Source organism: Rhodnius prolixus, unplaced genomic scaffold (genome assembly GCF_049639745.1).
Source record: "Rhodnius prolixus isolate KJV_2025 unplaced genomic scaffold, Rpr scaffold_8, whole genome shotgun sequence".
Taxonomy (NCBI): Eukaryota; Metazoa; Arthropoda; class Insecta; order Hemiptera; family Reduviidae; genus Rhodnius; species Rhodnius prolixus.
In genome coordinates, this window is record NW_027411593.1 from 17,632,138 (window position 1) to 17,656,951 (window position 24,814).

At 35.6% G+C, this 24,814-nt stretch overlaps 1 protein-coding gene across 11 annotated transcripts in view; it reads right to left on the minus strand.

Moving 5' to 3' along the window:
* The window catches only part of LOC141450977 (cell adhesion molecule 2-like), a 673,919-nt gene that overhangs the window by 159,651 nt on the left and 489,454 nt on the right, over positions 1-24,814 (minus strand). For 10 of the 11 annotated variants that reach the window (XM_074121937.1, XM_074121940.1, XM_074121938.1 and 7 more), the window contains one exon: positions 7,433-7,462. The exons of the other annotated variant lie outside the window; for it this stretch is intronic. In XM_074121937.1, coding sequence (XP_073978038.1) covers positions 7,433-7,462 — 30 coding nt within the window. The remainder of the gene's footprint in view (positions 1-7,432; positions 7,463-24,814) is intronic. 11 annotated transcript variants of the gene reach the window in all.

The window sequence follows — 24,814 nt, forward strand, 5'->3', positions numbered from 1 at the left end:
TGTTCTCTCATTGAAGACCTCGGAAGAGAAAATTAACGTTCGCATGGAAGCCAACGTCTTAGCTAATCTCTGTCCTGCTGTCCTGTCTATTTATTATTATTATCATTTTAAATCCGTCTGTGAAACAGCCAAGTATTTGTTAAGAATTATACTAAATGACGTGTCTATTATATTGATGTAATTATTACATAATAAATAAAAATATGTAACTAACATATTGATATTGTAACGCCACATGGTTGATGTAAAAAGTAAAAAAATTTAGGAATCATGCTATAAAAACTGAGGAAAATCCGAAATATATGAGATATCAGGAGAAAATGAACTTTACAGATGTAAAGTTCTCTTGAGGTTGTCCTGATTCGGAGGCAAACTTTTTTATAATTAAATTCTTAATCTATTAGAAGGGTTTAGTTTTTGTGAAACCTATATTCTGATAACAAAGATGATGTATCCGAAATTCTCTAAAAATAAATAGCAAGATGAACAAGCTTTATTTGTAACAATAAAAAATAAAGTTTTATAAAACAAGTTTATCGCCATTTTTTTTTTTTACACAAATAAGTGTAATAAATTGGTAAAAGTTGTACAGTTTAGCTAACAGAACGTCTAGCTGTACTATCAATCAGGTTGGCAGAACACTCTTTACACTTGGAAGAGCAGAAGACGCGGAATGAGATGCAAAACATACAAAAAATAAGGCTCCTCTCCGTGGGATTGCTTAAACTTCTTCTTTTCTACTTTCTCCGCAGACATTCACTGTGCCTGGCACAAACATCTAGCCTTGCTATGTACATAAACAACCAACCATTTGTCATTGGATAACCATATAGTGGAATACATATATATACCATAAAGCACAAACAAAATGATACCTATTTATAAAATGCTGCATCACTCACAAACACTTATAACCATTTGTTTGCTGGAATAAACAAACACCTAGCCTATTTTTTGTTTTTTGTTTTCGTTTTTGTTTTCTTAAGGCTGACACCTACGTGTTTATCCTTCTTTTTCAGTTTATGCGTCACTTCCAATATTACAATTTAATGCCAATAGTAAAATTTTATTAACTGGCCACCACAAAATGTCTTCAAGCCCAAAATACTAGACGTTGAATGTCTTCATTCGAAATTCACACCCATTTATTTTCCAATCTAGCCGTCCATGACACCTAATTTGGTAGTTGGACATAAAACTCTCCATTACTTTACTTCATTTTTCAATCCAGATTTTTTGTTTTTATTTTTTAATTAAAGTTGATTTATGGAATACTGACAGAATCAGAAGTTTAAATTTACCCTATTGGCAGGTATAGTAACCACCTACGGCTACTTTCCTGTTGTTAGTTTATTTAGAGGCGTCTCCTGGGGTCTGAATTAAACGAGGAAAATAGAATGATAAGCGAAGTGAATGGGAGAATGGGGAACCTTCCTGCAAACCGAACTTACTTTGCTAACATGAGATTGTTTAAGATCTCCTATCTGTCCAGAACCTCGAAGACAAGGCTTTATAGAACCGTAAACAGGCTGGTTGCCGAAACATGGACGTTTACATCTGCCATGATAAATAGTCTAACTGTTTTTGATCTTAAGGAGGATTTGTGGTCCAGTTTTCGATACTACTTCTCGCTCATGGAGACTCAGAAAGAACCGTGAGCTTAATACTCTGTATGGGGGATGAGAATGTGGTCCGTTTCATCAAGGCTCGACGATCGGAATGGTTAGGCCACATTGCAGAAGAATGCCAGAAGACAGGATGCCGAGCAGACTGCTGCGTGTTACCCGTCATAGGCATGAAGAAGAGAGTTAGCCGACCGCGAAGACGTTGGCTTGACGATGTCGAGCAGGACTTGAGAATCCTTGGAGTAACGGGATGGAAAGTGAAAACATCCAATAGAGATGTCTGGAATCGAATTGTTAAGGAAGCCAAGACCCAACCCGGGCTGTAGAGCTACGTAGTAAATAAGAAAGAGGCGAAAACTTGAGATTATTGGAGCCTTCTCAGCGCCCCAATATCAACATCTTCAGTAGAAAACTACATTGTTTCCCCACAACGTAGACAGTAACATGTCATGACGTTAAGTTACCTTTTTATGGATTTTTTGGTTTTTAATAAAACGTTACCCCGAACAGAGGGGTGTAAATGCAGAAAACTGAGATTTTGGGTAACCGACTTTTCACTACTAATTTACTCAAATGTCAATTTTTGGAAAAGGAACAAAAAGAAAAGTAACCCTTTTAGTTTTTAATAATTATTCGGAAGTAAAAAATAAAGTAGCAATAAAACACATTAAAACTGTCCGGTAGGACAGTTGTATAAGGGTTGACCATCAAAAACTGCACGAAAAAGTGTAACGTTGAAAAACACCCAACTTTGACAATTTTTTTCTATTTTTCTATAAAAGATAAAATTCCCAAATTTTCTTTATAATATAGGGCGAATCCTCCTTTATAACTGTAATTTTTTTGCAACTTAGTATAAAAGTCCTATAGGGAGGTGCCTAGCTAAAATTGCTAAAATTTTCTTGAATAAATGCTAAAAAAATATGGTCTTGAAGCTCAATAAATGCGCAACTTTTTCTGAAATTATGTGACTCCTAGATTCATTAAACATTGAAAAAATACAGTTGAAAATTTTAACAGAAATCATCGAGAACGAATTTTTTAGACAATCAACTAAAAATGTCATTGTTATAAGAAACGTTTTGATGCTCTGCACTGAGCAAATTTATAGGAAATTTAATGCTCTTTCGTTTGGAATAAGCATATTTGATGTAGGCTAAAGGACAAAAAAGTTACGGCCGTTTGTGTGGTGGTAAACGCGAATATCGACGGAACAGTTAAAAATGCAAATATCTTGGACACTATTGAGAATCGGGCCAGAGTGACGAGAATATTTTTTGTTGCATTTGAGCTGCTGAATCACCTCCCGAAATTTCGACCACTCCTCCGTATACACCCTGTATTTTATTCTTTTTTACTTCAAGGCCCATCAACATCTCCGGACAGTATTCTCACGTTGCAGAGATAACACAGTCCACCATCGGACAATGAGCCCTAAGAAGTTTTTAGAAAGAGAAAAATCTAAGAGGCAGCAGCAGGATTCGAACCTGCGATCTCTGTGTTGGAATCCACTATTCGCTAACAACTGAGCTAGTCCCTACCGTAATTGTTACCATTATTACTTTTATTATTAAATATATCGCTTAAATTGTCCAAATAACTGATTCAATAAATTTTATCTCTTATTTTTTTTGTTTTTTGTTCTCTCTCTCTTTTTTTTTTTATCTCATGAGAAGTTAAATTACGAGAGAGCATGGCAAGCAGAATATTTGTTAGCAGCACAAAGAGTACGTACACAACCCAGGGTCCTACCACAGCAATCAAAACCACATCAAAAGCTGTTGTTTTGGCGGAGAGGAGGTAGGGATATTAATAAAGAATTTATGCTATGCATGTCATTCGTTAGAAAATTTGATAATGAATTTAGCGGAAGTCCTTTGTTGTTATTTCCGACTGGAGAATACAACTCTAACAAAATGATACAAATAAATTAACTCTTTCTTATAATCATCGGCCATTTTAGTTATTTTCTTTGCAACTATATTTGCATTAAAAGATAATTAGATGTAATGAAGTTGTTACTTCAAATCAAAATCTTTAAAACAGTACTCTCATTTCTAACCTAACTTCACGGACAAAACAATACAAAGTGTGCCAAATAATAAATAAATATATTAATTTTTTTACTTTTTAAGTAGAGTTGGCTCCACTGCATTTATAATAGGGGAAGTGGTGGTAATCTGGAACCCTGCTGGTATTATGGAACCCTATAATACGAGTATTTTGGTAGCAAGTGATCTTGTGCTAAAAGTATCAGGCTCGAACTGTAGCTAGATAGCGGTAGTGTGCAAAGCAGGTTCAATTGCTACTGTAAGTTCATTTTGAAATTTTCAATTTTGTTTTTATCGATTCTCGAAAACTTTAAGAAGGCAAGTTCAAACTGTTATTTTATGTTTGGTTATCAAAATAGTGGTAGTTATCCGCACTGTACGAGGTGTGATCAAAAAGTAAGGTGACTTTTTGAATTTCGCGCGCTCTGTACACTCTAATTTCAAAAAATTTTTTTTTGTTGTGTTGGTACACTCGTCACGATGATATATTCATAGTTATGACTATATAGCATGTGTTGTTATTATGTGAGAGGCGTAAAGGTTAGACTCGTGTTTGCGTGTTCGAAATTTTGAAATTAGAGTGCACAGAGCGCGCGAAATTCAAAAAGTCACCTTACTTTTTGATCACACCTCGTATATTGGTTCAAAGGGACGTATTGCAGCGATTTTCATTTGTGAATTAGGAAGTCAGAGGTTACAAATTGCACTTAAAAAAAAAAAAAAAGATAAGGTTTATTCACGTTTTTCTTTTTCAACAGAGTATTTGTGGGAGAAATTGTAATTTGGAGTAAGTACAAACTATAAGAATTTTTGTTCATAAAAATAGTACTTGTTTAAAATATTTCCTAACATTTTCTCAAATATTTCAGAGAGATCAGATTTTTTTTTTTTTGAAGTGCAATTTGCAACCTTTGACTTTCTTATTTTAAGACAACCTACTTTAAAATTGACTACTGGTCCATCTAAAAGAGTTTTCAATGAAGTAAACAACTTGATAACTAACACTGTTGAGTGCTCGTCAACACGTTTTCTTGCAAAACAAACGTAATTTCTCATACGAAGATAAAAGGAATCCTGGAAAATGATATATCATTTGAAAGCCCATTAAACAAGGAAACTTTTATAAAAAGTGGCCAGCACCTAACAAAACAAAAATAACAGTTTGAACTTGCCTTCTTAAAGTTTTCGAGAATCGATAAAAACAAAATTGAAAATTTCAAAATGAACTTACAGTACAATTGAACCTGCTTTGCAGGTCTGATAATGATCACATAAGGGCCTAATGAGTTTTCTTAAAAATTTCGATTACTTTTATTTTCCCAGTTTCTGGAGGAAGATTGAGGCTGTTTAGAGGATAGCTTATGCTTCGAAATGGTATCAATTTTTAGAAAATTTATCTGCCTTTCTAACCGTGTCATCAGAATCGAATTCGGACTAAAACTTTTTGAGTAATAACATTTTTATTGGAAAAAAGTAATGATTTTAGACAAAAAAATTAAAGTGACGTCACTCAAGAACAGTGGAAAATATGAAGTTGGCCAATACTTCATTGAACTCCATTTCAGAGAAAGTAATACAATTTTTTGGAATGTCTAGCATTGGTAAGTCAAAAACAAAGAAGAGTTCCATATTACCATCACTTCCTCTACTATTTACTGTCGCTTCTATTCCGCATGACGTCTAAAAATTTAATATTATTGAACAGCGTCGCAGAATTTTGGGAAGAATAATGCATTTTTTACCCTTCTTAAAAATACGTACATTGAGTGGGACAATTTTTTTTATCCCTCCTCTAAACGAAATAAATTGCTGTAAAATATTCTCGTATAACATGGTTATTTTAAATTATTCAATAATATTGGAATGATTCGCTCACCAATGCTTACATTTGCGGCAGCTGTGCCGAAGAGGTTATGCTAGAATATTGCAGGAAATACAGCAAGTTCCCTTAATAAGGAGTGCTTCATTTGAATATATCAAAAAACAAAATAATATAATAATGGCGGAAAAACTTGGTCAGTTGTACTTCTTTTTTCTTGAAATTAAAGAACGTCAAATAGTTGGGCCCTTTTTCAGTGCACTATTGGCTTCAACACAAAAGGTGCGTGAGATTGCTAGTGCTGTGGGCATCTCGAATGAACGGGTACATAATATTTTGCATCAACATTTGGACATGACAAAGCTATCCGCAAGATGGGTGCCGCGATTGCTCACGCTTGACCAAAAACGAAATCGTGTGAAGTGTTACAAGGACGGTTTGCAGCTATTCCAGAAGAATCCGCAGGACTTTAAGCGTCGTTTCGTCACTGTGGATGAAACATGGATACATCACTACACTCCTGAGACTAAAGAACAATCTAAACAATGGGTTACCAAGGGGGAATCTGCGCCAAAAAAGGCGAAGACCGTTCCTTCAGCCGGAAAGATTATGGCGACTGTCTTTTGGGATTCGCAAGGAATAATCCTCATCGACTATCTCGAAAAGGGTAAAACTATTACAGGTGCATATTATTCATCGTTATTGGACCGTTTGAAAACCGAGCTGCAAGAAAAACGCCCACGATTGGCCCACAAAAAAGTCCTTTTCCATCACGACAACGCACCAGCTCACACCTCAGCAGTTGTGGTCGCAAAATTAATGGAAATAGGGTTCCAACTCGTTTCACATCCCCCCTATTCTCCAGACTTGGCTCCCTCGGACTACTATTTGTTCCCCAATATGAAGAAATGGCTGGCGGGAAAATTTTATTCAAAAGAGGAGGTGATTGCAGAAACGAATGGCTATTTTTCAGACTTGGACAAATCCTATTATTCGGAAGGGATCAACAAACTAGAGCAGCGTTGGACGAAGTGTATAAGCCTAAAAGGAGACTATGTTGAAAAATAAAAAAGGTTTACCCCAAAAAATTAAGTAGTTTTTATTTTTGCACGGACTTTTCAAACGACTCGTACTTTACTGTAAATTTCTTTTTATTAACCATTAAATAAAATCCAAGGCCTAAGACCGGGGGATCGAACCCAGTACCACAATACATATTAGCTTCGCAGGTCTCGCCTCTAACCGCTCGGCTACCGTGGCGCCTCACAACCAAAATTAATAGTCAATGGTAAACTAAATATATTATCTATTGTCTCAAAGCTATTCCAATTTAATTTATTGCATACATGCAACATTTATTTGGGTGATAAGGTATAAGAAAAACATAGGCTGGCCATTAAAACCAGTAAATGAATGTAAACACACTCTAAGAAATCTTTTTGTTCTGTTAAATGTTTAATAACTCATCCGGCAGACCGTTATGGAAGCTAATCCTCGTACTTGAGGATGACATTTCAGTATTAGTTAGCGGTACAACAAGGGTGTTAGAGTGACTTTATAGTAAATGGTTCATTAAGAAAAGTTATTGCTGCATAGATAACATTTAAATTTAACATGTTCTATGTATAACATTAATTATATCAACTTTTAGATTGTGCTTTGTTTAACTAATCTTTGTTAAGTGTTTATTACAGTGCTGTAGTACTTTTAATAACATTTAACGCTTCTATTAGTTTTTTATTACAGTCTAGGGTAAACTTCCACCCGAATGTGTGCTATTTTTTACGACGATGCTCAAGATACTTTTTTAAAAAATAATAACTCCTTGATAGAGTACAAAAAAATTGTAAAATATAGTTAAATTCGCATAGCATATTTAAGTATACTATCTTGTAATAATGGACTTTATTTTATTTATATAGTTAAGAAACACTTACGGATTGGTAGATGCTGGAAACTGTCCATACCTGAAACAGAATGAAAAATAACCAAAATTAAAAACCTCTACAAACAACTGTTACATAAAATGTCGTTGATAGATAACGAATTACCTGGTTAGTTGGGTTTTAGACGGCCGGAAAATCAAAAGGGAGCTGTAAGTAGTATTTAGACAATGTTTAAAGAAAAATATTAATGAAATTTACAAAAAAATAGATTAAAAAAAAAGAGGTATGTTTTTTGTAGTTTAATAATACTTTATTATTATTACCGGGCGCCAGGGTAGCCGAGTGGTTAGAGGCGAGACCTGCGAAGCTAATATGTATTGTGGTACTGGGTTCGATTCCCGGTCTTAGGCCTTGGATTTTATTTAATGTTTAATAAAAGAAATTTATAGTAAAGTATGTTTGCTAGTCGCCTCCGTCCGCGACACCTAATTGGCAGTTTTGACGTTAAGCCCCGCCTGAAAAAATAGGCGATTACTTTACTTTACTTTTTTATTATTTTTTTTAAAATGATTTAAGGCGCGTCAACATCTAAGGTTATTGGCGCCCGGAGCTTTTTTCAGTGTACTGCCGGCCTCCGGACAGTGTACTCTCGTTACAGACAACACTGTCCATCACCGGACAGTGAGCTGTAAGAAGCTCCTAGGAAGAGAAAATCCAAGGGTCAGCAGCTGGATTCGAACCCGGGACTTCCGTGTGAGAGCCCAGTACGCTAACCGCATAGCTAATCCCTTCCCTTATATTATTATTATTTTTTATTTTTTTTTATTATTTTTTTTTTTGGCGCATCAACAGCTGAGGTTATTAGCGCCTCTAATATCTGTTCTTCTCGAACATATTGCTCCACTACTTGGGATGGCAGATGTTCTTGCAACCCATGCGCATCCGACGCTGAACCTTGACCAGCAAGGTTAGTGGAGCACCAGGTTACGAACAATGCCTCCATACATCCCCTCTACATCATCGACTCAGTCGATTTATTATTATTATTATTATATATATATATTTTTTAATTTAATCTTTACAATTTATTTACAAAGAAACTACAAAGTATTTACAGGAGTCCCAATAAAGTAATTCTAGCTCCTACACAGTCTTAGTATTATCTAACAGGCTAAAGAGGAAATAAAATTTTTAATTAGAGGGAAAAATTGCATAAAAACCTCTACAATGTAAAATAAAATGCTAAAGCGTAAATTAAATTATATACTGACTGAGTGTATGTTTAATTCTTTCATGTTTGTACTGAGAGTTAATATCGTATCTTCCAGTTTGGCTGTAAATAGGTATGTCACTGTCTTGTAGTTTGGTGAAAAATCTGTGGGTATTAGTTTTAATTATGTCTTTAATGTACGTGGAGTCGGTATTTTTGTGGAACGTCTCGATGTAAGTGTACCTGGTTGAGTCGATGGCCAGTCTTAAGAACTTATTCTGTACAATTTGGAGCTTTTTTAAGTTGGTACTACTAACCTAACCAGGTTCCATGCAGGCCAGGCATATAGCAACATTGGTCTAACAATTACGCGGTAGATTAACAACTTGTTTGGGGTATCAATATTAGGAGTCCCTTGATAACAGAGGAAATAATTTCTTGATAGCCGCTTTACCTTTGTTAACACGGTCATTAATGTGTGCTGTGGAATTTCAGCCTCCTATCCATTATTAGACCTAGATATTTAATCTCTGCCTTCCAGGGAATTAGTAGATTTTTAATTTAAACAGAGTTAGTTATCACCGGTCTCCGCTTAGTAAAGAGTTTGGCCAGAGTCTTGTCATCGTTTATTCTTATCTTCCATTTGTTGCAAAACCTATTAATCTGATTGAGTGCTCTTGTCAGCCTGTTTGCAATGGTATCCGTCCTCCATGAGGAGGTGTAGACAGCCATATCATCGACGTATAAAGCAAGCTTTACATCTTTAGGGTTGGGTAACATATTTAAGAATATGATGCAAAGAATGGGGCCAAGAATTGATCCCTGAGGTATGTACCAGTTTAATAATAAGTAAGAACTATGTAGCAGGAATGGTATTAGTTATGCGGTTAGCGTATTGGATTCCCACGCGGAGATACCGGGTTCAAATCCAGCTGCTGGCCCTAGATTTTCTCTTCCTAGGAGCTTCTTACAGCCCGGTAACGGAGAACACTCAAGGCAGACAGTGCACCGAAAAAAGCTCCGGGCGCCAATAACCTCAGATGTTGACGCGCCATAAATAATTTAAAAACAAAAACTCATTCGAGACTATATACGAGGGTCGTTTGAAAAGTCCGTGCAAAAATAAAAACTACTTAATTTTTTAGGGTAAACCTGTTTTATTTTTCAACATAGTCTCCTTTTAGGCTTATACACTTCGTCCAACGCTGCTCTAGTTTGTTGATCCCTTCCGAATAATAGGATTTGTCCAAGTCTGAAAAATAGCCATTCGTTTCTGCAATCACCTCCTCGTTTGAATAAAATCTTTTTCCCGCCAGCCATTTCTTCATATTAGGGAACAAATAGTAGTCCGAGGGAGCCAAGTCTGGAGAATAGGGGGGATGTGAAACGAGTAGGAACCCTATTTCCATTAATTTTGCGACCACAACTGCTGAGGTGTGAGCTGGTGTGTTGTCGTGATGGAAAAGGACTTTTTTGTGGGCCAATCGTGGGCGTTTTTCTTGCAGCTCGGTTTTCAAACGGTCCAATAATGATGAATAATATGCACCTATAATAGTTTTACCCTTTTCCAGATAGTCGATGAGGATTATTCCTTGCGAATCCCAAAAGACAGTCGCCATAATCTTTCCGGCCGAAGGAACGGTCTTCGCCTTTTTTGGCGCAGATTCCCCCTTGATAACACATTGTTTAGATTGTTCTTTGGTCTCAGGAGTGTAGTGATGTATCCATGTTTCATCCACAGTGACGAAACGACGCTTAAAGTCCTGCGGATTCTTCTGGAATAGCTGCAAACCGTCCTTGTAACACTTCACACGATTTCGTTTTTGGTCAAGCGTGAGCAATCGCGGCACCCATCTTGCGGATAGCTTTGTCATGTCCAAATGTTGATGCAAAATATTATGTACCCGTTCATTCGAGATGCCCACAGCACTAGCAATCTCACGCACCTTCATTCTTCTGTCATCCATCACCATTTCATGGATTTTATCAATGATTTCTGGAGTAGTAACCTCAACAGGGCGTCCAAAACGTTCAGCGTCACTTCTGCCCATATGGCCACTCCGAAAATTTTGAAACCACTTATAAACTGTTCTAATCGAAGGTGCAGAGTCACCATAATGTTTATCAAGCTTCTCTTTAGTCTCCTGTGGCGTTTTGCCTTTCATAAAGTAGTGTTTAATCAACACACGAAATTCTTTTTCGTCCATTTTTTGAAAATCACTCGACTTCCTCGATTCAAACAAATGCCAAACACAAAGAAATAGACCGATCTGGCTGAAACTTGGTGTGTGTTCTTCCAAGAGATGCTACTAAATAAACATAACCTCGATACGCGCCAGTAGTGCTATCTCTCTGACTTTGCACGGACTTTTCAAACGACCCTCGTAAAGTGTAGAATTTCGGGACATAAAATAGATCATCTGAAATTTGACGAAGAATTTTTGAATGAAAAGACTGAATTCCTTGTGTGAATTTGAGGGTTTGTTTTAACCCCAAAGTTCAAGTCGATAAGTCCACGGAATTTCACCGTTGTTTATTTAGTTGCTTTCGTTTCAGTGGTAACTACAATCGTCTGCCTATCGGACTCAATAGTTCGAAGCCAGAAAAAAACAAAATATTGAATTAATTGCCTAGGGTAGTCTCCTTTAAAATGGTTTTATATTTGTTTGTTTATATTATTTTAAAAACAATTCTACAAATCTGAGAAAAAATTGTTAAGATAATCTTACAAAAGAAAGAGCACTCACGTTTTCCTATTAGCTTACAAAGAACTCACAATACTTTTTTTTATTTTCTAGTTTTTTTAAATTGAAAGAATACATCAGCTTTTATAAAAAGGAGAATAATTTAGTAGGATGCAAAGAGAAATTGTTAAAAATTCTTGTCACATTATTTTTTTGCACGAATAGGTAAGACTTTCACGTCCTATTTATTGGAAATTGTTTCAGCTGGAAGAAGTGGACGGGCGGAGCCAGGCAGTGGGGGTGAGGGACCATGTAAAATCATGCTAAACTTTTTATCCTGGAGATGGAAAGGAGATTTATATTCTCCAGCCGAGCGAATAGCTGGAGAACAGGTATAAACTTTTCAAAATGCTTTCTTACGTTTTATGCAAATTATTATTTTTTTACATTCACTTATTCCGCGGAAGGGAAGGGAATTGCAAACGTGTGAATTGTCAGAAATATCTGTTTGGAGGTCCCTGGAATCCGAAAAAGAGGTTTTTTACAAATTGGTCTCTCCTTCTTTCACCCACACACATTCTGTGTGCCTCTGTTTTCTGTATCTGTTTATTTTGGTCAGTGTGTGGTCTCAAATACGAAACATTTGGGAAGTTCAAATTTGATATTTCAATATCGGTTGGACACATAATAAGTTTTAAGGCTTGGGGACACACAGAAAGCGGTCTGTCGCGGCTGGCAACGATCAAGCGGTCGTCGCGGCGGTCTGCGATATGGGGATGTCACACTCGACGCGATTCTTTTGTTAGAGCGGTCCAGTTTGGTAGCTTTCTTCTTGAGAAGTAGTAGTGCGTTTTCTTGTTCTTTGTTTTAATTTTTATACAGGGTGATCCATTTAAAACGCACCAATAACGTTTTAGGAAAGTGGAATTTCGAAAAAACCCACGAAGTAAACTATATGTTTTTTTTTGTTTAGTTTTTAAATTTTCCACCCCCCCCCGATACTGTATCTTTACGTTTTGCGGAGTTAAATTTGTTTTATCATCAAATGAGAGCAACCATAACATCATGATAATGTATCCCGTATGCAAGACTTCTTGTCCTATGATTACGGTGCCAGGGAAGGGCGGATATTGGTCTAGTGATCAAGAGCGTGGCTTTGTAAGTGGGAGATCCCCAGTTCGAATCCCGCGTATAACTACACTTTATTAAAAAAATATTATGATTCTTTACGTAATAAGAGTGACTGCATACGCGGGATTCGAACTGTGGACCTCCCACTTACAAAGCCACGCTCTTGACCACTAGACCAACACCCGCCTAACCCTGGCACGATATTCTCACCGTAATCATAGGTCAAGAAGTCTTGCATACAGGGTGCATTAAAATGATGTGATGGTTGCTTTTATTTGATGATAATACAAATATATTCTGACTCACCCATAACCATTACATTACACTACATGTTTTAAAATCTTCAATTATTATTATTTTTGTTATTTGAGTCTCAAATAACATTTTTTGCAGTCAGAGGCCTCTTAAAACGTGTATTTCTGGTGGAAAATTAATATCGAAAACCGTTCACGAATTGATAAAATTGTAACTTTGATCTTAAATATCTCGACAAATATTAGGGATATCGAAACGAAATTAACGCCATTTTTCACAGTTTTTTCATGTAGTTTTCACATGTTGTAACGCCATTTTATGTAGTTTTCATAATCATTGTTAAAACCAGTGGTCCTTATGAAACCCCAATCGGGTTTTTGGCCGTAACTCCGCAAAAATTGAAGATACGGCATCGGGGGTAAAAAATTTGAAAACTAGACCAAAAAAAACATATAGTTTACTTCATGAGTTTTTTCGAAATTCCGCTTTGCTAAAAAGTTATTAGCGATTGGTGCGTTTTAAATGGATCACCCTGTACGTATATTGAGTATGAGCTCGGACGAAGAGCAACTCCTTCTGCTATTAGCTTTGCAAAGCAAAAAGAGGAAAAGACGAAGTTGGGTGCATGAAATTAATAAGAAGAGCGAACAATTAGGGGAATACCACCGCTTATGTATCGAACTGGAGTCACATGAAGATAGGTTCTTCTAGTATTTTCGTATGTCGCGAGAATGAAATAAAAAATGAGTAATAAAGTTTCTTAACATTGGAATCTTTATTTCGTATTACTAGGTGGCAAGGCGGTCACGTTGAAATCTGTAAAGTTGTACTACCAGATCACTTAAGATCTTAAGGCCTTGGGCACACAGAAAGCGGCCTGTCGCGGCGGGCAACCATCTTCGACCGAGGCGGTCAGGCGGTCTAATTGTATTACACAATGTTGTACTCCTTAACAAAAACTTACAGTTTAAAATGTTAAGTATAAGGGTTGATTAAACGCCAAAAGGTACACAAATCAGCAAGTACCCAACATTTCATTAATACTTCATTAATATTTAAGTAATTCTACTGCATTAATTTTCATTAATAAGTTATTTTTTAGAATTTATTAGATGTCACAGACCCTTATGCTGGCCATTTTCGTCTACAAAATATATGTTCAAGTAGCACTGTAGATTGACTGTAATATCTAGTTATCTATAATAATGAAACTATTAATTACAGGTTAAAAAGAAAAACGTTACAAAAAATAAAAAAAAATTATGAGGCTAAAAAATTCAAAACTTTTTTTTAAAAGAAACTTCACCAACATACATCAATGATTTTCAAAAATCATCGGTTTAAGTTCATTCTTCGATTAAAGTAATTGTTATTTTATGAAGTAGTCAAACGTTTATAATAATTATCTGGCTTTATCGCAAGTAACATAGTTTTCTTCAATTACATTCTCAATCTAGGTATTCATCCCACAATGTTGTATATATGTAATATAAAGTAAATAAGATATGCATATTTTTAGGACAGCTAATTATTCCAGTATTTTACTATAAGTAAAATTAGGAGGTCTAAATTAAATTACAATCGAGAAATCATAATTGTTGTTGAATAATCTACTTGTTATAACTGTGTGTTATTTGTGCTCTCGAATATTTCGGTAAGACGAATTCAAGACAGTAGCCTACTCTAACTTTGTCTTTTTCTACTTTAACATGCATGTACATATATGTGATTTATCATAATTATAACAAAAAAATATTATAAATGAAGTGGCCAGCATAAGGGTCTGTGACATCTAATAAATTCTAAAAAATAACTTATTAATGAAAATTAATGCAGTAGAATTACTTAAATATTAATGAAGTATTAATGAAATGTTGGGTACTTGCTGATTTGTGTACCTTTTGGCGTTTAATCAACCCTTATACTTAACATTTTAAACTGTAAGTTTTTGTTACGGAGATTTTTGGATAGATTTTCCTTTTTGTCTATTTTACAAAGTTACATATCTGCTTTACAGATTTTTTAAAATTTGGAATAAGCAATTCTATAATTATAACCTAATAAGGTGTTAAGTCGGAACCGTAACTACCACTGGAGAGATCTTTTTAAAGAATGATTATAGTTGCGGTCCCCCAAACCATCCCCAATAACAATGTTTTTGAAAAAGCGTTTTGAATAACATAGGAAGGTATTTGTACGTAAATAGCAAAATTAAACTGCGATTTCAGTACTTCCTTTTAAGAGGAGTAAGAAACATAAACTACGATTGCAGTACTTCTCCCTAAAAGGCAAAGAGGCAAAGATTTTTTAATCGAACGACAATTCATTGATTTAAATCGGTTCACTCATTGATAATTTAAACGATTGCAGTACTTCCTCTTAGTAGGTGCAAGAGCATCAGCAACGTAGAGGAGCTTTAACCACTTATTCGAGCTGAATTTTATCAAAATCGTACTAAGCGTTATAGAAATATTGGTAATAATAGTTTTAGAAAGGGCCTTATTTGGGTGGGGCGAACTCCCCTCCTTATGAGGCACGGCGTCGAGACTTTTAAAGTGCAAATCTGTACAAAATTTCGATTCCAATGACACTTCGGTCGGTTCACGTGTCGATAATTTAAAACGATTGCTATACTTCCCCTTAACAAGAGTAAGAACTGATCGCCGCTTTAATGTTACGTAGGGGAGCCCTAACCCTATCATCCTACCAAATTTTATCAAAATCGGGCCAAGATTTACAGAGTAATTAGTAATAATAATTTTGGAGGGGGCCTTGCATAAAGGGGGCTAACTCCTCTCCCATTCCATGTATAGGATCGAGACCCCCAAAAGGCACATCTACATAAAATTCCGAATCGAACGACACCTCATTCATGAAAATCGGTTCACACGTTTAGGCGCTACGTTGTTTACAAAAAACGTAACAAGAAGAACAAGAAGAACAAGAACAAGAACAAGAACATTTTATGAAAAAGCCGTTTTTGCTCATTTTCGGCAACTTTTTTCTCGAAACCTATTAAATCTGGGTCGTTACAAAACAAATACAGTGATAGAGGAGGGTTTGCCCTATAATTTAAAAAAAATTTGGGAATTTTATCTTTTATAGAAAAAGAGAAAAAAATTGTCAAAGTTGGGTGTTTTTCAACGTTACGCTTTTTCTTGCAGTTTTTGACGATCAACCCTTATACAACTGTCCTACCGGACAGTTTTAATCATCACTGTTAAACAGAACGCGGTCTACCGCCGCTGGCTAGTCTTTGTCACGACGACAAGCGATCTGGTAGTACAAAATTACAGATTTCAACGTGACCACCTTGCCATGTTTGATCAAAAATGAGTGAAGAAATTGAAATTTTTATAGAAAATATGCGCAAATTCAGATTTTTGTTTGATGATTCACACGGACATTATAAAAATGTTTTTTAAAAAAAAACCTATCTTCATGTGACTCCAGTTCGATAGATAAGCGGTGGTATTCCCCTAATTGTTCTCTCTTCTTATTGATTTCATGCACCCAACTTCGTCTTTTCTTCTTTTTGTGCTTTGCAAAGCGAATAGCAGAAGTTGTTCTTCGTCCGAGCTTATACTCAATATATAAAAATTAAAGCAAAAAACAAGAAAACGCACTACTACTTCTCAAGAATAAAGCGACCAAACTGGACCGCTCAAACAAAGATATCGCGTCCTATGTGTGACGTCCCCATATCGCAGACCGCCGCTACAACCGCTGGCCAAGCCTTTATGGCAAAATCAGCCATCCGCAAGTGTCACTTAACTTCATAGAATTACATGTAAACACATGTAAATAATTTAGAAAAATTGTATTACAATATAAAGGAATAAAGAGACTGGATATCTTATAAAGTTCAAAATGTAAGAAATGGATCAAATCGGATTGGCCATTTTTTTGAATGAGTTTCTCCATTTATTTATTTCTTATTTTTGGAGTTATTCTGAAAATACCGCTGCTGCTGAATAGTTTGGCTGCAACTAATCATCTATGAGGTAAACATTTCTTGAATCTTACTTTCAGTAAAAAAATATTTTTGATTAGTTTTTGTGAGATGTGAACTTAGTAGTTCTAAGTAAAATTTACGAGTATGAAGAATGTGAATTATTGAACAAAGTAGACTATATTCTTAATAAAGTTACACCAACTTGGCTAACTGAAATTATTGTACGAAAATGATTTGTCGATATAGTGATATAAGTTGAGAATATCCAATGATACAGTATTATGAGCCAATATAGGTTGATTTATATGGAGAGAGTGTGGCTTTGACGAACGGTTATTGAGAATGTTTATTGTTACATACTACCGAGATGACGGAAACTAATTTAGGTTTTGTGATTAAATTCATTGCATTGAACAATCTCTCATAGTTTAATTACTAAGCTCTCATTTAAATTGTATTTTGCGCAAAGAATATCACACAATAAGCTTCATCGCAATTGCACAATTCAAGTCCTAAATATTTCCTATAGTAGAATCCAGAAAATTCAAAGTCTTCGGAATAATTAAAAATAATCTTTATGGCCTCATACAGGGGTCCCCATACTTTTTACACAGGGGGCCAGTTCACTGTCCCTCAGACCGTTGGAGAGCCGGACTATAAAACAAACTATTTTAAAGTAAAAAAAAACAAAACGGGAACAAATAGAATATTTCAAATAAAGAACAAGTAAATTTAAATCACCGAACTGCCCAGTATTTCTGTGGGAACTATGGGCCTTCTTTTGGCTAATGAGATGGTCAATATCCGGTTTAGTTATAGTGCTTTGCCTTTCTTCCTACTTCTGGCTGTTATTTTACACTGTTTTCGGTGCTGTGACGCGTGCATCCCGCGTTATCGGAAGTAGTACTGTACATGAGCGACGCAGTGCTTTGCGGCACCACCACCGCGGTGTGTTCAAAAAGTAACGGGAATTTTCGTTTTTTGAAAAAAATATTTATTTATTCATCTACATTAATATTGTCGCCTTCAAAGTAGTCCCCTTCGCATACAATACACTTGTGCCAGCGCTTTTTCCAATCCTCGAAACACTTCTGAAACTCGATCTTTGTGATAGCTTTCAGCTCTTTCAGCGATTCGCTTTTAATGTCATCTATGCTTGTAAAACGACGGCCTTTTAATGTTCTCTTTATGTTTGGAAATAGAAAAAAGTCACATGGAGCCATGTCTGGCGAATATGGAGGCTGGGGCATCGTTAAAGTTTTGTTTTTGGCCAAAAATTCACGAACAAGCAATGAAGTGTGAGCAGGTGCATTATCGTGGTGCAAAATCCATGAATTGTTTTGCCACAAATCCGGGCGTTTTTTCGGATTGCTTCACGCAAACGGCGTTGAATGCCTCCACTGGGACGATTGAGCCTTAGTTTCGACATCATATCCGTAAACCCATGTTTCGTCACCTGTTATAACACGTTTCAGTACTTCATTGAGTGACTCTTGAGCAACTTCCATTCTCCGCTGTTTTTGTTCGAAATTCAACAATTTTGGAACAAATTTTGCTGCCACACGTTTCATACCCAAAACCCAAAAAATTTCATGGCATGAGCCAATTGATATGGCAACATCATCAGCGACTTCTCTGATTGTGATTCGGCGATCGTTCATAACCATTTCTTTCACTTTTTTCACGTTTTCATCGGTTGTTGATGTGCTTGGACGCCCAGGTCGTTCGTCATCTTCAACGTTTTCGCGGCCATCTTGGAAACGCTTGTACCACTCGTAAATCCTTGTTTTACTCATAGCAGACTCACCATATGCCTTTATTAACATTTCACACACTTTATTACACTTTATTTCATTTTTTACGCAAAATTTAATACAAATTCTTTGATCCATTTTTTTTAACAAACAAAAATCGCCAAGCTCGAAAAACACGTCTAACCTTAACGGCTGCCACTTAAGAAGTAAACAATGAATATTACTGAAAATTTTATCGTACTTCAGGGGCATGTGTACCAACATAATAAAAAAAAAAAATTTTACAATCAGACTCTCCAAACCCGCGAAATTTAAAAATTTCCGTTACTTTTTGAACACACCTCGTAGTGCTTCTCTCACTGACCACTAGTGAAAGAGATGCTCCTTTCGGAAGTGCAGCGGGTGCCGGATAAATGTCCTCAGGGGGCCGCATGTGGCCCGCGAGTCGTAGTTTGGGGGCCCCTGGTCAAATAAATTAGAATAATTCAATAAAATAAAATAGTAATACAACAAAGAGCATTCTTTGCCTATTGCTTTTATTACTCGTAGATTCATTGGGTCATATACTATACTCGTACTATTAACTTGAGAACAACAATATAAAACTATGTTCTGTAAAACTTACCAAAGTTGTAAATAGTTACGATTCGTATTAGTTATGACTTTTGTTTTTGCCCAATTAATGCCCTCATATTGGCTTTTCTAATTAATATTAAACAATATTTTATTTGTTAATGGTTTACTTAACATTTAATTTCTATTCTTCTATTTCGTTTTGTATTTTAGTTGAAAGGCTTTGAACTCGATAAAATAACTTGTAGCCAATTAGTGAATCTTGATTAGCAAATGAATATTATATAAGCAAATGTTTTGAATTATACATTAATAAATAAAGATTTATCTTTCTACGTCATTGCAGATAGAAACTCTGATAAATATTCGGGCTAATTTCATGATGCTCATTTTAAGACATACTTTGAAATTGGGGATGCAGATTGCATAAAATTATTAATTCTAATTATTAAGGTTGAAAATTCTGACATATAATAAAGATAAATGAAGTTATTTCATTAATTTAGAACAAATTAGTTTTAAAAAAATACATTATTGAACAGAATTTTAGTGAAATTGAAATAATTTACTCATTAATTTTGTATTTTCGTGGAAAACAAAAAATTGGTTTACAAAATTTGAAAGTATAAAATTTAAAATTACGCTTCACTCTTTTTTCTTTAATTTTAGAACATAAAAATTAATAACTTTCTTTCTGAATTTGAATTATTTATATGGTTATTTTCATTTTTTGGATAGAGTCAGAGTGGCTCTGGGTAATATTCTCTGGAAATATAATCCATGGAATGGATGCTTGTTGCTATAAAAAAAATGGTGATATGGTTAATGTGTACTTTTATTCTGTCTCAACACTCTGACTAACACAAATATGGACCATCACTGTACAGTTGGATTTGATATTCCGTGTGACTGCACGCCAGATGATGTCACATGTAGATTAACTATGAAAATTCAATTTTAATGCTTTTTCTCCTTTCAAAAGCGAAAACTGTCAATAATTATTGCTCTGAGAAACTGAGCTTTTTCTAAAATTTCATTATCATCGTGTTCGATAACAATATTATGCTTTAGGCATTAAGCCAATTTGAGGGACCTCGTTCGTGCCACAACCACCACAAGAATGCAAGAATCTGGAGCGGTGTCTCTTTTTCAGTCAAGGCAATACCCTGCAATGACCACTCATTCACCAGATCCAGCAGGTTCATATGTCTTCTGAGACTGAAGTGCCCAGTTAGCAGTGCCAATTGTAAGCCTATTAACCGGCCACTGCACGCTCAGAAAACACATGCATCGCATGGGGGGCGGCCTGGCAGATGATAGCCTTTGTAGGTTCTGTCAGGAAGAGGAGGAAACGTCATTGCACGTGTTGTGTCAGTGTGAGGGGCTTGTGTGGCTAAGAATGTTACTTCTCGGGGAGGAAAAACCAAGGCCTGTGAGCTTTACTAAGAAGTCGCTCTCCAGAATTAAGAGTCTGGAGGGCGAGCTCTAAAGTTGGGGAGCAACAATAGATCCAAAGGGGTCGCAGTGGCGTAGGCCTTAAGGGCCGCCATATTAGAATCTGATCTTAGCTGTACCAATCGGCCGGGTTTATGCCACTCAACATTCGGAGCAAATAACAATCCCTTTGAGGTATTACATTTTTTTTGTAGTTAAATATATTCTTTAATATTTATTTTACTTGTAATTTCTACTGCTTTAACGAGTCTCTAAGAAGTTGATGAGAAGTACAGTTTGAGGGCAATCATTTCATTTCAAACTACCTTTAACCTCAGTAACTAGTGGAGCGTGAAAATAAGTCTGTTGATTTACTCCTTTTTCTCCAATATTTTGGTCATGTTTCTGTTTCTATCGGTGTCGTAACATATAAATTTTAGTAGAAGTTCGTTGGCATCAAAGGTTGCCCATTTCGCCGCTTTGACATAACGGTTTATCTAGTAAATCTATTCTACGCGTCTGGCTTAGTGCTCTATTTTATTATGTTTATTATAGGATCATTACCGTACAGAAATACGGTCTCAGGAGTGTAGTGATGTATCCATGTTTCATCCACAGTGACGAAACGACGCTTAAAGTCCTGCGGATTCTTCTGGAACAGCTGCAAACCGTCCTTGCAACACTTCACACGATTTCGTTTTTGGTCAAGCGTGAGCAATCGCGGCACCCGTCTTGCGGATAGCTTTGTCATGTCCAAATGTTGATGCAAAATATTATGTACCCGTTCATTCGAGATGCCCACAGCACTAGCAATCTCACGCACCTTCACTCTTCTGTCATCCATCACCATATCATGGATTTTATCAATGATTTCTGGAGTAGTAACCTCAACAGTGCGTCCAGAACGTTCAGCGTCACTTGTGCCCATATGGCCACTCCGAAAATTTTGAAACCACTTATAAACTGTTCTAATCGAAGATGCAGAGTCACCATAATGTTTATCAAGCTTCTCTTTAGTCTCCTGAGGCGTTTTGCCTTTCATAAAGTAGTGTTTAATCAATACACAAAATTCTTTTTCGTCCATTTTTTGAAAATCACTCGACTTCCTCGATTCAAACGAATGCCAAACACAAAGAAATAGACCGATCTGGCTGAAACTTGGTGTGTGTTCTTCCAAGAGAAGCTACTAACTAAACATAACCTTGATACGCGCCAGTAGTGCTATCTCTCTGACTTTGCACGGACTTTTCAAACGACCCTCGTAACTGGCCTCATTTTCAGTAAACATTCTGTGACGGGTTTATTATTTAGAATAAAGAGGTTAATGTGCTACAATTAGACAGACAGGCCTGATACACATAGAGAATGTTGAAAAACTTATTCAAAATTCAAATTCAATGCTTCGAATCAGCTCCACATTAGTAATAAGTTGGGAACAAAACCAACCAACTGGATGAACTCCTTTAAAGAATCAATTTTTTGGAGAGTTTTTTTGGGAATTCTATTGAAAATAGCTCCTAACAGTTTTCTTTATTCTGGTACGCTTATTGCACTCTTACGTATTAATCTATAACTCCTACTTGAACTTGTATCTACGAGAAAAATGCTTCTTGAGGCAATTCTGAAAGAGAGGTTGGTTAGAGCTTCGCTCCATGGTCACTAAGTTTAATGAACGGCCTCTTTACATTGATCTTACTAATATGAATTCCATAAATAAGTAAATTCTAAATTTAAAAGTGATCGATGAAGTAGAATTCAATATATTGTCAATTGAATATATGTATATTTTTATATTTTTTTAGATAATTCTTTTGCTGAAATCATATATATTTTCAGGCATTTCTCGATAATTGGGGTAACAAAGAGAGAGAATGCGTGAATGCTTCAGAAAGAATTTGATTTCTAAGAAAATAAAAATCATCTGTATGTAGAGGAGAAGGTGGTAATTTGGGACGGGGTTGGAATTTGGGACAGCCCTGTTTTTGTGATTATTATTGACAAGGTTGTCGATAACTTAATTTGAATATACTCGTACAAACTGCAAAAAGTTGGCTGGGATCATAAGAAAATTTTGCTTAAATTTCAACGTTTCCTGCTCATCTGCTGTTCTTAATCAGTTTTAAAATTGAAATAATGATATGATAAAAATATATAGTATTAACATTACCGAAATGCGATACCTGTTTTTTTTTTTTTTTTTTTTTTGGAGGTAGAGAGGAAGTGGGAAGGTTTACTTACGTTGCAGTTGCATTTCTCAGCACTAATTGTAATTTTAAAAACGGAAGTAACTCTTTAAATTAGTTGATCTTTGGTTTTTACCTCAAAAATTCGCTCCAAAGATTTTTTTTAGTTACATTTTGGTTAACTCTTGGTGGGTATACAGTTAAACCTTTTTTTCTAGAACCATTTTGATTAAGGGTAGGGGTGAAGGTGGTAATATGGGACGGGGTTGGAATTTGGGACACGCTTTGTCCAAGAGAGGACCGTGTTGATTTTGTCAATGCTAAAAAGTTTTCTTAAGGTTAATTTTCCTCTGCTTTTGGTTAATACCGAGGTAAGTTAGAATAATTTCCCTTCAACAATAAAAATGTAGTGAGTACAGAGTTTTCATTGCCAGTATTATGGATGTCAAATATGAATGTATATTGACAAAAAATGAGGTTATGGGACAGCGTTGTCCCATATAACAACCTCGTTAATCGTCTGCCAAACAAGTGTGAAAAGTGGCACTGAGGACGAAACTAGTGTCTTATAAATATTTTTTTTCTACAGGGTACTATAAAGGGCCAAAATTAGGACCATCGCCGAAAGGCAAACGTAAAAATTGGGATGAAAAGGACATGGTTGATGCTATTAAAACTGTAAGGGAGAAAAAAAACTTGGTAATCGAGAAGCTGCACTTCACTTCAGGGTCCCGAAGTCAAAATTGCATCGCCTATTATCAAAAACAAACAGATTCTGAAGACGATTCTGATGTTTCAGTTTCATCAGGTGAATTGGATTTGTCCACTACACCCCAAAATTCGGTACCAGATAATGAAGATGAGGATTGCATTTTTTTGCGGAGAAAAGTTCAAGAACTCAAAGCCCCCGGAGAAATGTGGATTGAGTGCACATTGTTTGTTGTCGTTGGGCTCATATGGAATGCACTGCGTGCGAAAAGAAGTCATTTGTTTGTCATTTTTGTGTCTAGTTCACCTATCATGTCTTGGCATTTCTCTAAGAAAACTGATTACACCCTAATTTTTGTCCTTAATGTACGATAATTGGGTTTTGTGGCGTATTCAAGGCTTATTTTTGCAATTCATGGAGAAATGAGAACATTAACTAAAATTATTAAGTGTGCCCCATATTACGATCACACTTTCTGAAAACCCAATATGGCACCACCACAGACTTTTTCAGTGTAATTCCAGACTCCTTGCTGTAATCCACACAGGACTCCAAATTTACAAAGACAAATAATGTATGTCTATGATTTTACTTCAGAATAGATTTTAAATTCAGTAGTGTTTCAAAATATGCTAGGTAAAAAAAGACTGTCCCATATTACCACCTTCTCATCTAATAAATATCTTGCTGATAATATTTACCTTCAGAAACTTTGGAAATAATGAAAGGTATGTACTGCATACAGAAATAATAAAGTTTGTTAACAAGAAATAAAATAACAGTTTATAGTTTGCTAGAATAATGAAATTGGATGCGATATTGGTTGAAAATGTAAGTGCATTTTAGGTTAAGTCCCCCCTGGTGGGCTTAGCCTCTCCATAAGTTGGATCTTGAGAGTTGGCTTTCACCTATATAGTGGAAACTCCACTACAGTAGTGCTACTGCTTGTAATGTTAGACAGAATATATATATATACTTATATATTCCTTCTAAATATATATTTGTATATACTCCGCAGTGAAGCACACCCTGGAGGCACATATCCACAGTATCTACCTAATTATCTTCAGACATATCTATACTGGGAAACCTCTTTATCTACTTAAACCTCAAACATAACCCCGTCCACTATAATCTTTTTAATATCCCACTTTTCTTCATCTGTCAGTTTTTTTTTTTTTTTTGCACTAGTTTAATCGTTCCAAGTTAAATTATTCTCTTCTTTGCATAATTTTTAAATTGTTATGGTCAAGTATATCTGGTAGTCAAAGCTGCTATAACCTTTTTGTACATACCCGCAAATATAAATATTTATATAGGCATTAGGGTGTTTCAAAAAATGATGACTTTTAAATTTTAAAGAGCGCCGGGCGGAAAATCAAAGTTTATTTAAAAACAAAAAGTTTCGTCCGTAGTAGAGCAAAATCGATTAATATTTAGAGGTCGATACCATTGATCAAAAGATTTTAAAAAAATCCTTATTAAATGTTTTGTATCTTTTCAAATTATTAGCAAAACATGTAATTGTACAAAGTTTATTTAAAT